The 13,588-nt window shown below is 41.8% G+C and overlaps 1 protein-coding gene across 1 annotated transcript in view; it reads left to right on the top strand.

The window, feature by feature from the left end:
* The window catches only part of Iqcm (IQ motif containing M), a gene marked incomplete in the record, with an annotated part of 154,786 nt that overhangs the window by 49,755 nt on the left and 91,443 nt on the right, over nt 1-13,588 (top strand). Inside the window, 2 exon segments of the mRNA NM_001014271.2 lie at nt 5,025-5,043; nt 7,336-7,347. Of these exon segments, the coding sequence (NP_001014293.2) occupies nt 5,025-5,043; nt 7,336-7,347 (31 nt within the window).

Below are 13,588 nucleotides of genomic sequence, written 5' to 3' on the forward strand. Positions count from 1 at the left end.
TGTTCTCTAAGGGAGTTCTTCACGTCTTTCTTGAAGTCCTCCAGCATCATGATCAAAAATGATTTTGAAACTAGATCTTGCTTTTCTGGTGTGTTTGGATATTCCATGTTTGTTTTGATGGGAGAATTGGGCTCCGATGGTGCCATGTAGTCTTGGTTTCTGTTGCTTGGGTTCCTGTGCTTGCCTCTCGCCATCAGATTATCTCTAGTGTTACTTTGTTCTGCTCTTTCTGACAGTGGCTAGACTGTCCTATAAGCCTGTGTGTCAGGAGTGCTGTAGACCTGTTTTCCTCTCTTTCAGTCAGTTATGGGGACAGAGTGTTCTGCTTTCGGGCGTGTAGTTTTTCCTCTCTACAGGTCTTCAGCTGTTCCTGTGGGCCTGTGTCTTGAGTTCACCAGGCAGGTCACTTGTAGCAGAAAAGTTGGTCTTACCTGTGGTCCTGAGGCTCAAGTTCGCTCGCGGGGTGCTGCCCTCGGGCTCTCTGTGGCGGCAGCAACCAGGAAGATCTGCGCTGCCCTTTCCGGGAGCTTCAGTGCATCAGGGTTCCAGATGGCCTTTGGTGTTTTCCTCTGGCGCCCGAGATGTATGTGCAGAGAGCAGTCTCTTCTGGTTTCCCAGGCTTGTCTGCCTCTCTAAAGGTTTAGCTCACCCTCCCACGGGATTTGGGTGTAGAGAACTGTTTATCCGGTCTGTTTCCTTCAGGTTCCGGCGGTGTCTCAGGCAGGGGTCCTGCCGCTCCTGTGCCCTCCCCCACGGGAGCCCAGAGGCCTTATACAGTTTCCTCTTGGGCCAGGGATGTGGGCAGGGGTGGGCAGTGTTGGTGGTCTCTTCCGCTCTGCAGCCTCAGGAGTGCCCACCTGACCAGGCTGTTGGGTCTCTCTCTCACGGGGTCTGGGAGCAGAGAGCTGCTGCCTAGTTCATTTCTAAACTCTCCATTGAAATTCATCTTCTTAGCTACGTCTTTTTAGTTCATGCCTGCAGTCCCAGCACATGTGAGGCCAAAGCAGGAGAATTGGCTGTGTGCTTGAGGCCAGCCTAGGCAACAGTTCTGAGGTATTGTCTCAACGTCAAAAGCAACCTCACCAAAATAAATAATTAAACAAACAAATAAACAAACAGATGCTCTTTTCTGCCAGAAGCAAATCTTGAGCCCTTTTATCATGCCTTGCGTAAAATTTACTAATCACCTTGACCCATAACATGTGCCTATATTTTAGTAGAAAAGCACTTAGCCAAAGGATCATCACATTTTTTTTTCTACATGTGATTACACAGCTACTGTTTCTGTATTATACCAAGGAGTCGAGTAGAGACTGAGGAGAAACACATCTACTTGAAGGATGATAATTGAGGGACCGAGAAAATCCAATTTAGGGCTTTTAGAATGAAGACTCTAATTCAGAGCACGTGAAGCTATAATCTGATAGTCTTTTTGGGTTCTTCTATTAGAGCAAGTCCTTGGGTGCAGCGATGTGAATACCACAGGAAATTCAGCCTTAAACATCTTCAGCACCAATTCTGTAAAAAAAGATTCCAGAGCTATAACACTGTGTCTCAGAGTGTCAGTCTGTGTATCTTGTGTCTCTTACATGATCCTCCCTGTGTGTGACTATGCGCGACCCCTCTTTTCTTTTATCCTATATTTTATATGTTAATGATTTATTTATTTTTCTTCCCTTCCCATTTGCCACCATAGAAAAAAAATGTCAGTGAGTGGTATTAGATAAGTTAATCAGCAAAAGTTCATTGTTCTCACAGTTCTGGATCCCAGAAGTTAGCTATCAAGGTTGCTGGCAGGTGTTTCTTCTGAAGCTTCCCCGTTGACTGCACGGCAGCTGTCTGCTTTGTGTGGTCTCTCCTCTGTTTGTATGGAGTCTGGTGTCTCCTATCTTTTGATAACATTTAATCTTAGCTTCCTCAGATCTGTGTATCCAAAGATGGTCGCACTGATGGCTAGGTCTCTTGCATGTTTGAAGAACACAGTTTAATTATAATTAAATATGAATGAAGTATATTTGAAGTGTTTCTTTACGTTGAATAGTCCTTTACATTTATTTGTCTGTCTGTCTGTTTGTTTTTATTTTTGGGTAGTGATGCGTGGGCCATGGAGTACAGGTCAGAGGACAATATGTAAGAGTGAGTTCTTTCCTATACTGTGTGGGTTGTGGAGTTTGAACCAAATTTAACAAGATTAGCAGAAAGCATCTTTACCCATTCACCAGCAACAGTTCTTATCATTTAAAGTCCTATAGCCACGACTTTAAAATTCACTCTTATCTTATGGTGTTAATTATGTTACTCGTATCTTTATGAGTCTACTTTGCTAAAACTAAATTTTTACAAGTCTTTTTTGGATATGGAAATTACATGGATTCTTTTTAATGGAAAATATAGACATGTCTATGTTTTCATGTCTACATGTGTATAATTTCCTGAAAAAGGTTAAGTCATTGTTATATATTGTTTATGGAAGACATTCCTCAATTCATGATAGTTATTGTTTAGAAGGAGAATGTCTCCTACAGGCTTATATGCTTAAACACTTGCTTGCTAGCTGTTATCATTGTTTTGGTAGATTACCTGACTTCCAGGAAGCAGAAATTAGATGGACAGTGGTACGCCTTATGGTTATAACTTGATTTTCGTTTCCTATGCTTCTCAACTTGATGATACAATGCAACCAGTTGCCACTATGAGCCAGTCTTGCCACCATGCCATCCTTGACATGGTAGACTGTACCATGCAAACAATCCTTCCTCTCCTAAGTTTATAATCCTTGTGATACAAAATAACCGGTTTAGAAAATCAGCACCGAAAAATGGAGTCCCTGCTGTGGAAAACAGTGGTTCATTAGCCTTTGGAGACGTTTGCAGTGGGAATGTGAAAGAGTTTGGAGTTTCTGGCTACAGAAGTGGTTGTGTGCTCTAAGTAGAGCTCAAAGGACCTTTCTGGTAGATGTTCAGAAGACCAAAGTGCTTCCAGAAATGTGAATGTCAAAGTGTTTGCGTGAAGTATCGAAGGGGAAGAAGGACTCTACTAGGGACTTCCATGTTCCAACAATGGACCTGGCTACATTCTACCCTTGTAGAATTATAACTTGGGGTGAAATTTGTAGCAGGATAGCTGAGCTTTGGTGGCGCCTGACTCTTACTGATTGTGTTCTTATGCTCTCCTATAGGCATCTAGATTTCCCTGGTGTTGGCTGGATGAACTTGATGATAGCAGGGCTTTTTTGGAAGGGAGGGAGCCATGAGCCTGACTATGGAGGTTTGGGCACTGGACTCGGCTGGATGTGCCTCTGGCAGACCCCACTAGCAAGGGATTTGTGGGGCAGTGTTCCAAGTCCGTAGTTCTTGGAGGCCCTGTTTGCCTCTATGTGGAAGCAAGAAGCTCTTAGAGTTCTGCAAGGCTCCCATGGACCAAAGGGCAAGCCCAGTGCTAGTGAAAGGAGGTCAGTGGACTGCGTACAACTCACTTCCGCCAGCTGTGACACAGGCAGACCCACCTGGGAAAGCATTGGTAGGGTACGGTTCCAAGCTGGTGAAGCTTGGGTCCCCGGAGGCCCCCACAGGGGAGCAGTACACTCATGGTGTTCCCCATGGCTCCACAGGACTGAAGAGTGAGCCCAGTGCCAAACAATGGAGGTCAGGAGACCGTGGGCAAGTCAACGGTGCTGTCTCTGAGAAAGGGTCTTCTGTTTCATTGACTTTTTATTTGTATTTTTTTGCCAGTCCTGTTTGGTTCTATCCCGTGTCTCTTGGCTGTACTTAACCTCTGGTTTCTGCTTTTTTTTAGGCAGTCTCGGGCATGGGTTCCCTCTCAGGCATGGGCCTCAAGTTGGGCTAGTTATTGTTAGGCTGTTCCTACAAGTTCTGTGCCACCTTTACTCCACCATATTTTACAGGTAGTACGAATTAAAGGTCAAAGATTTTGTGGTTGGGTTGATGTCCCAGTCCCACCACTAGGAGCCTTCCATGGTTATAGAAGGAAGACAGTTTGAGCTCCATATCCTCCATTAGCAGAGACTCTGTTAGGGTAACTCTTGCAGATTCCAGTGATCTTTATCAGTGCTCCCTATCTCTTCCTTGGCCTTATCCCTCCTGCTCCCATCCCCACCTGCCCTAACTTCACCTGAAAAATTTATTTCATTCGTCCTTGATACAGAGATCTGTTTATCAGCCCTTGAACACTTCTCGTTCCTTAGCCACTCTGGGTCTGTGGATTATAGCATGATTATCCTTTGCTTAACAGCAGTACCCAAAAATATAGAACTCAAGAAACAAGACGTAAAAAAAAACACCCCAATAATCCAATTAAAAATGGGTACACCCAGAAGAAGAGACAAGGAGCTGTAGATACGAACTTCACCACAGAATAAGAGAGATGGAAGAGAGAATCTCAGGAGCAGAAGATTCCATAGAAATCATCGACTCAGCTGTCAAAGATAATGTAAAGCAGAAAAAGCTACTGGTCCAAAACATACAGGAAATCCAGGACTCAATGAGAAGATCAAACCTAAGGATAATAGGTATAGAAGAGAGTGAAGACTCCCAGCTCAAAGGACCAGTAAATATCTTCAACAAAATCATAGAAGAAAACTTCCCTAACCTAAAAAAAGAGATACCCATAGGCATACAAGAAGCCTACAGAACTCCAAATAGATTGGACCAGAAAAGAAACACCTCCCATTACATAATAGTCAAAACACCAAATGCACAAAATAAAGAAAGAATATTAAAAGCAGTAAGGGAAAAAGGTCAAGTAACATATAAAGGCAGACCTATCAGAATCACACCAGACTTCTCAGCAGAAACTATGAAGGCCAGAAGATCCTGGACTGATGTCCTACAGACCCTAAGACAACACAAATGCCAGCCCAGGTTACTGTATCCTGCAAAACTCTCATTAACATAGATGGAGAAACCAAGATATTCCATGACAAAACCAAATTTACACAATATCTTTCTACAAATCCAGCACTACAAAGGATAATAAATGGTAAAGCCCAACATAAGGAGGCAAGCTATACCCTAGAAGAAGCAAGAAACTAATCATCTTGGCAACAAAACAAAGAGAATGAAAGCACACAAACATAACCTCACATCCAAATATGAATATAACGGGAAGAAATAATCACTATTCCTTAAAATCTCTCAACATCAATGGCCTCAACTCCCCAATAAAAAGACATAGATTAACAAACTGGATACGCAACGAGGACCCTGCATTCTGCTGCCTACAGGAAACACACCTCAGAGACAAAGACAGACATTACCTCAGAGTGAAAGGCTGGAAAACAATTTTCCAAGCAAATGGTCAGAAGAAGCAAGCTGGAGTAGCCATTCTAATATCAAATAAAATCAATTTTCAACTAAAAGTCATCAAAAAAGATAAGGAAGGACACTTCATATTCATCAAAGGAAAAATCCACAAAGATGAACTCTCAATCCTAAATATCTATGCCCCAAATACAAGGGCACCTACATATGTAAAAGAAACCTTACTAAAGCTCAAAACACACATTGCACCTCACACAATAATAGTGGGAGATTTCAACACCCCACTCTCATCAATGGACAGATCATGGAAACAGAAATTAAACAGTGATGTAGACAGACTAAGAGAAGTCATGAGCCAAATGGACTTAACGGATATTTATAGAACATTCTATCCTAAAGCAAAAGGATATACCTTCTTCTCAGCTCCTCATGGTACTTTCTCCAAAATTGACCATATAATTGGTCAAAAAACGGGCCTCAACAGGTACAGAAAGATAGAAATAATCCCATGCGTGCTATCGGACCACCACGGCCTAAAACTGGTCTTCAATTACAATCAAGGAAGAATGCCCACATATACTTGGAAATTGAACAATGCTCTACTCAATGATAACCTGGTCAAGGAAGAAATAAAGAAAGAAATTAAAAACTTTTTAGAATTTAATGAAAATGAAGGTACAACATACCCAAACTTATGGGACACAATGAAAGCTATGCTAAGAGGAAAACTCATAGCACTGAGTGCCTGCAGAAAGAAACAGGAAAGAGCATATGTCACCAGCTTGACAGCACACCTAAAAGCTCTAGAACAAAAAGAAGCAAATACACCCAGGAGGAGTAGAAGGCAGGAAATAATCAAACTCAGAGCTGAAATCAACCAAGTAGAAACAAAAAGGACCATAGAAAGAATCAACAGAACCAAAAGTTGGTTCTTTGAGAAAATCAACAAGATAGATAAACCCTTAGCCAGACTAACGAGAGGACACAGAGAGTGCGTCCAAATTAACAAAATCAGAAATGAAAAGGGAGACATAACAACAGATTCAGAGGAAATTCAAAAAATCATCAGATCTTACTATAAAAGCCTATATTCAACAAAACTTGAAAATCTTCAGGAAATGGACAATTTCCTAGACAGATACCAGGTACTGAAGTTAAATCAGGAACAGATAAACCAGTTAAACAACCCCATAACTCCTAAGGAAATAGAAGCAGTCATTAAAGGTCTCCCAACCAAAAAGAGCCCAGGTCCAGACGGGTTTAGTGCAGAATTCTATCAAACCTTCATAGAAGACCTCATACCAATATTATCCAAACTATTCCACAAAATTGAAACAGATGGATCACTACCGAATACCTTCTACGAAGCCACAATTACTCTTATACCTAAACCACACAAAGACCCAACAAAGAAAGAGAACTTCAGACCAATTTCCCTTATGAATATCGACGCAAAAATACTCAACAAAATTCTGGCAAACCGAATCCAAGAGCACATCAAAACAATCATCCACCATGACCAAGTAGGCTTCATCCCAGGCATGCAGGGATGGTTTAATATACGGAAAACCATCAACGTGATCCATTATATAAACAAACTGAAAGAACAAAACCACATGATCATTTCATTAGATGCTGAGAAAGCATTTGACAAAATTCAACACCCCTTCATGATAAAAGTCCTGGAAAGAATAGGAATTCAAGGCCCATACCTGAACATAGTAAAAGCCATATAAAGCAAACCAGTTGCTTACATTAAACTAAATGGAGAGAAACTTGAAGCAATCCCACTAAAATCAGGGACTAGACAAGGCTGCCCACTCTCTCCCTACTTATTCAATATAGTTCTTGAAGTTCTAGCCAGAGCAATCAGACAACAAAAGGAGGTCAAGGGGATACAGATCGGAAAAGAAGAAGTCAAAATATCACTATTTGCAGATGATATGATAGTATATTTATGTAATCCCAAAAGTTCCACCAGAGAACTACTAAAGCTGATAAACAACTTCAGCAAAGTGGCTGGGTATAAAATTAACTCAAATAAATCAGTTGCCTTCCTCTACACAAAAAGAGAAACAAGCCGAGAAAGAAATTAGGGAAACGACACCCTTCATAATAGACCCAAATAATATAAAGTACCTCGGTGTGACTTTAACAAAGCAAGTAAAAGATCTGTACAATAAGAACTTCAAGACACTGAAGAAGGAAATTGAAGAAGACCTCAGAAGATGGAAAGATCTCCCATGCTCATGGATTGGCAGGATTAATATAGTAAAAATGGCCATTTTACCAAAAGCAATCTACAGATTCAATGCAATCCCCATCAAAATACCAATCCAATTCTTCAAAGAGTTAGACAGAACAATTTGCAAATTCATCTGGAATAACAAAAAAACCCAGGATAGCTAAAGCTATCCTCAACAATAAAAGGACTTCAGGGGGAATCACTGTCCCTGAACTCAAGCAGTATTACAAAGCAATAGTGAAGCAATAGTGATAAAAAACTGCATGGTATTGGTACAGAGACAGACAGATAGACCAATGGAATAGAATTGAAGACCCAGAAATGAACCCACACACCTATGGTCACTTGATTTTTGACAAAGGAGCCAAAACCATCCAATGGAAAAAAGATAGCATTTTCAGCAAATGGTGCTGGTTCAACTGGAGGTCAACATGTAGAAGAATGCAGATCGATCCATGCTTATCACACTGTACAAAGCTTAAGTCCAAGTGAATCAAGGACCTCCACATCAAACCAGACACACTCAAACTAATAGAAGAAAAACTAGGGAAGCATCTGGAACACATGGGCACTGGAAATAAATTCCTGAACAAAACACCAATGGCTTATGCTCTAAGAACAAGAATCGACAAATGGGATCTCATAAAACTGCAAAGCTTCTGTAAGGCAAAGGACACTGTGGTTAGGACAAAACGGCAACCAACAGATTGGGAAAAGATCTTTACCAATCCTACAACAGATAGAGGCCTTATATCCAAAATATACAAAGAACTCAAGAAGTTAGACCGCAGGGAAACAAATAACCCTATTAAAAAATGGGGTTCAGAGCTAAACAAAGAATTCACAGCTGAGGAATGCCGAATGGCTGAGAAACACCTAAAGAAATGTTTAACATCTTTAGTCATAAGGGAAATGCAAATCAAAACAACCCTGAGATTTCACTTCACACCAGTGAGAATGGCTAAGATCAAAAACTCAGGGGACAACAGATGCTGGCGAGGATGTGGAGGAAGAGGAACACTCCTCCATTGTTGGTGGGATTGCAGACTGGTAAAACCATTCTGGAAATCAGTCTGGAGGTTCCTCAGAAAATTGGACATTGAACTACCTGAGGATCCAGCTATACCTCTCTTGGGCATATACCCAAAAGATGCCCCAACATATAAAAAAGACACGTGCTCCACTATGTTCATTGCAGCCTTATTTATAATAGCCAGAAGCTGGAAAGAACCCAGATGCCCTTCAACAGAGGAATGGATACAGAAAATGTGGTTCATCTACACAATGGAATATTACTCAGCTATCAAAAACAACGACTTTATGAAATTCGTAGGCAAATGGTTGTAACTGGAAAACATCATCCTGAGTGAGCTAACCCAATCACAGAAAGACATACATGGTATGCACTCATTGATAAGTGGCTATTAGCCCAAATGCTTGAATTACCCTAGATGCCTAGAACAAATGAAACTCAAGACGGATGATCAAAATGTGAATGCTTCACTCTTTCTTTAAAAGGGGAACAAGAATACCCTTGGCAGGGAAGAGAGAGGCAAAGATTAAAACAGACACAGAAGGAACACCCATTCAGAGTCTGCCCCACATGTGGCCCATACATATACAGCCACCCAATTAGAAAAGATGGATGAAGCAAAGAAGTGCAGACCGACAGGAGCCGGATGTAGATCGCTCCTGAGAGACACAGCCAGAATACAGCAAATACAGAGGCGAATGCCAGCAGCAAACCACTGAACTGAGAATAGGACCCCCTTGAAGGAATCAGAGAAAGAACTGGAAGAGCTTGAAGGGGCTCGAGACCCCATATGTACAACAATGCCAAGCAACCAGAGCTTCCAGGGACTAAGCCACTACCTAAAGACTATACATGGACTGACCCTGGACTCTGACCTCATAGGTAGCAATGAATATCCTAGTAAGAGCACCAGTGGAAGGGGAAGCCCTGGGTCAGACGTACTTTCTCTGTGTATCCTTAGCTGTCTTAGAACTTACTATGTAGGGGCTGGAGAATGGCTCAGTCAATGTTAAGAGCACTGACTGCTCTTCCAGTCCAATTCCCAGCACCCACAAGGCAGCTCACAACTGTCTGTTATTCCAATATCTGATGCCCCCACACAGGCATTCATGCAGGCAAAACACAATGCACATAAAATAATTATCCATAAAATTAAGAAAAGAGAAAAGATATCATAGGCAAGAACCTGAAATAGTCGATCATTCAGAATCAAGAACTGAGACAAATGAAATATAGACATGCTTACCTGCTTATGTGCCTGCTTCTCTCATTTAGGTTTCTCTTCCCATATCCTCTTCAGTACCTCCTGCCTAGGGAACGGTGCCAACTATAATGGGGTGTCTTTCTACAGCAAAGAACAGTCAACAGTGAACCCCCTGAGGTGTGCTCACAGGTCATGCTCATCTTGATAATTTCTCAGTTGAGGCTCTCTTCCCAGTTGTTTCTAGTTTGTGTCAAGTTGACAGTTGAAACTAACTACCACAGGGTCTCTTTAGTGGCCTACATCTGGTATTCTCTCACAGTGGTGAGAAAGCTTCTAAAGATTGTAGGTGAACTTTGAAAATGGCCTTCCTGAAATTTACACATATTAAAAGTCATTTCCTGGTCCACTAGTCTAGTAACGACAAAGGTAATAAATAGTTAAACTTTAATAAGCAAATGGATTCGGGAAGACATTTCTTATTCCTTTTTTTTTTGCTTGGTCTACTACTTGGTACCCTTGCTTTGTGTGTAAATCCTTACCTGTCATCAATCCGATCACAGGCTGGTATATTAAACTTGTAGGCCCATGCTTTGCAAATTTTATTTTTCCATCTCTTTCTAAAGTGAAGACACTTGGTATTCTTTGGAATTCTCATATCATATTCATTATCTAGTTTCTCACGGTAGACAGAAACAGATAAATGTGGAAAATTGCTCCTGTTAGCCCAGAACATTTAACCACTGAAGGGAAACTTCAATTTTCTTGATGAGATCTTTTCTTAGCTTCAGCCTCATTCTCTCCCTTCCAGTGTACTAGTCCCTCCTCTTCGGGATAGCAGAATTAGTCCAGCAGAAGCTATTTCATTTCCAGCACATCCCTAGACACTGTGCAGCAAGCAAGCTAGAAGATACATTTACTATATTCAGTCTTTACCTCCTGCCCGCTGCCAGGCTAATCTGGACTCTTGGCTTGACTTAGTTACTTTCTCCAATGTCTTCAGCCTAATACGTAGAGAGAGCCAGGGAAGATCACCTTTATGCTACCCCATTAGGGTGCAGCTGTTATAGCTAGCAGGGAGTAGCTAGAAGAGGAATGCATTTTCCAGCCACACTTCTGTCTCCGTGCTCCACACTTACCTCCAAGTCTTGCTCTTGTCTGTCCCTTCAGGGTTTGAGGCCCACTTTCCCCCCTTCTAGTGGAAGAAGAACTAAGTTTAAGGCAAATGAAATCATCCTGTGGTATTTGGTTTGACTTTGCTTCTGATTGCCTCGGCTTGAGTTTGCCTGCTTGCCCATACTTTCAGTAATTACTGGTGTCTTGCTTACTATTGTCAGGACATTTGAGCGTTCTCTTCCTCATGGAGTCCGTGCTTTTCAGTGCCAGCATTTTTTTTTTTTCATGTGGTGTTTCTACTCAATAAGGCTACACATCCCTGTAGGGGCAGGATGGAGCAGTGACCTATTGTACCGCAGATCTCGGTATGATCAGGGACTGCTGTGCCAGCAGCACCACAATTCCAAATCTAGTCTGATCAGAGTAGAAGAAGCATTGCACTGTCAGGGTGAGGATGAGAACACGAAGTGCCCAAGTACCAACAGTGAGAATCTCTGTGAAGACTGAGTAGAGCCTATTGGCTACAGCTTCAGGTTGAAATGAAATCTTCTGTTGTCTCCCCTGGAGCCAAGGTGGCCTGGTCTATATGCTCAGCCATATGTAGAAAACAGACATGTTTCCACTAACATCTGATGAAGGATATAACAGCAAGTAGAGAACGTACTGGTCCTGGGAAATGTCTAGATGGCCGGCTGGGGATGAATGGCTGCGATTCTTGCCTGAAATCAGAAGGAAAAAATGAATGATGGAGGAGAAACAAATCATGAAGGAAAGGATGCAGAAGAGTTCTCACCTTTAAATTACAGCACCACTCCAAAAGCAGTGATGAAGAACGAAGTGCCAAGGATGGGAAGGCAGACTTGCAATAACTTTTCCTTAGAGAAACTTACAGAAAGTGCTAACAGAGGGGCAGAGGCCTGAGGTGAGGGCCCTCTGGACTCCATGGTGCTGTTCTGAGAATGTCTGCCTCTTCTACTTTTCTACTATTCTTTGGCTTATTACTGCTGTCTGGTTTTTGGAGGTATTTTATTTGTTGTAATCAGAGTCCCTAAATGATATATCTCACTGGAAATGTCAAAATCATTCTTTTTTTTCCTCTATCTTTATTAAATTGGGTATTTCTTATTTACATTTCGATTGTTATTCCCTTTCCCGGTTTCCGGGCCAACATCCCCCTAGCCCCTCCCCCTCCCCTTCCCTATGGGTGTTTCCCTCCCCATCCTCCCCCCTTTACCACCTTCCCCCCCACAATCACGTTCACTGGGGGTTCAGTCTTGGCAGGACCAAGGGCTTCCCCTTCCACTGGTGCTCTTACTAGGCTATTCATTGCTACCTATGAGGTCAGAGTCCAGGGTCAGTCCATGTATAGTCTTTGGGTAGTGGCTTAGTCCCTGGAAGCTCTGGTTGCTTGACATTGTTGTACATATGGGGTCTCGAGCCCCTTTAAGCTCTTTCAGTCCTTTCTCTGATTCCTTCAACGGGGTTCCCGTTCTCAGTTCAGTGGTTTGCTGCTGGCATTCGCCTGTGTATTTGCTGTATTCTGGGTGTGTCTCTTAGGAGAGATTTACATCTGGTTCCTGTTGGCTTGCACTTCTTTGCTTCATCCATCTTGTCTAATTGGGTGGCTGTATGTGTATGGGCCACATGTTGGGCAGGCTCTGAATGGGTGTTCCTTCTGCCTCTGTTCTAAACTTTGCCTCCCTATTCCCTGCCAAAGGTATTCTTGTTCCCCTTTTAAAGAAGGAGTGAAGCATTTGCATTTTGGTCATCCTCCTTGAGAGCAAAAGCATTTTTACAAATTTAACTTATTTCACAGATGAAGTAGACTAGCATGAATTCTTACTTTCTGCTAACATATATATCCGCTGATTTCATGACTTAGAATATATACAAAAATTTCATTAGGACAGGTTCTCTTGAACACCAACATGTTAATTGCAAAAATGTCTATATCACTTAGAAGTCATTCATTCTAGTGTGTACAAGTAAAAGCCATTAATAAATTAATAATTATGTAGGGATTCAAAGGTTTTTGCTCAAAATTTGGTAGAAGATAAGTAGGAATTATAAGTTAAAGATCATCAGGATGATCTTGAGTTAAGGAGCCTCTGTTTCTGGATCAGAAATCATCCTGATGTCCTTGTCAGTCCTTTTGCCTCAACAAGCAGATGTATAGTCGTGCCAGTAGCTTTGCCCTGGGAGCCTGTACCCATAATTCCATTCTTTCTGCGATCAATTCTAAGAAAATACAGTCTTCATAAAGCTGTCACACTTCCACTGTTCCTTCCGGGAAACACAATTGATGACTTGTGTATACCTTATCATAGGGCATATGGGAAAATGTAAGGGGAAGGCAAGAATGACCCTTTGGATATTTGAACGAATAGGACTGGCTATGTTCAGCAGGAATCCCCACTAACCATGGTCCTCTACAGAATGCCCATAGGAACGTAGCCATTTGTCATTTGGAACTAATAAAATATCTTGACCCCAAGGGCAGTGACAAACATTGTCACTTTATAATGTCACCTCAGGAAGGGCTTGTAGCTGCCCTTTTTCAAAATAAATAAAAAATAGCTCAGGCATAAATGACAGTAAATATCAGGGATACCAAATTGGGCAAATTTCAGTCGCAAAGAGGAAGTAAAGGATTTGCAAGAATTAATAAAATGAGCGCTTTTTGTATATCAGGCGCTTTTTTATCTAGGAAAATT

This window comes from Rattus norvegicus, chromosome 19 (assembly GCF_021556685.1).
Source record: "Rattus norvegicus strain SHRSP/BbbUtx chromosome 19, alternate assembly SHRSP_T2T, whole genome shotgun sequence".
Lineage (NCBI taxonomy): Eukaryota > Metazoa > Chordata > Mammalia > Rodentia > Muridae > Rattus > Rattus norvegicus.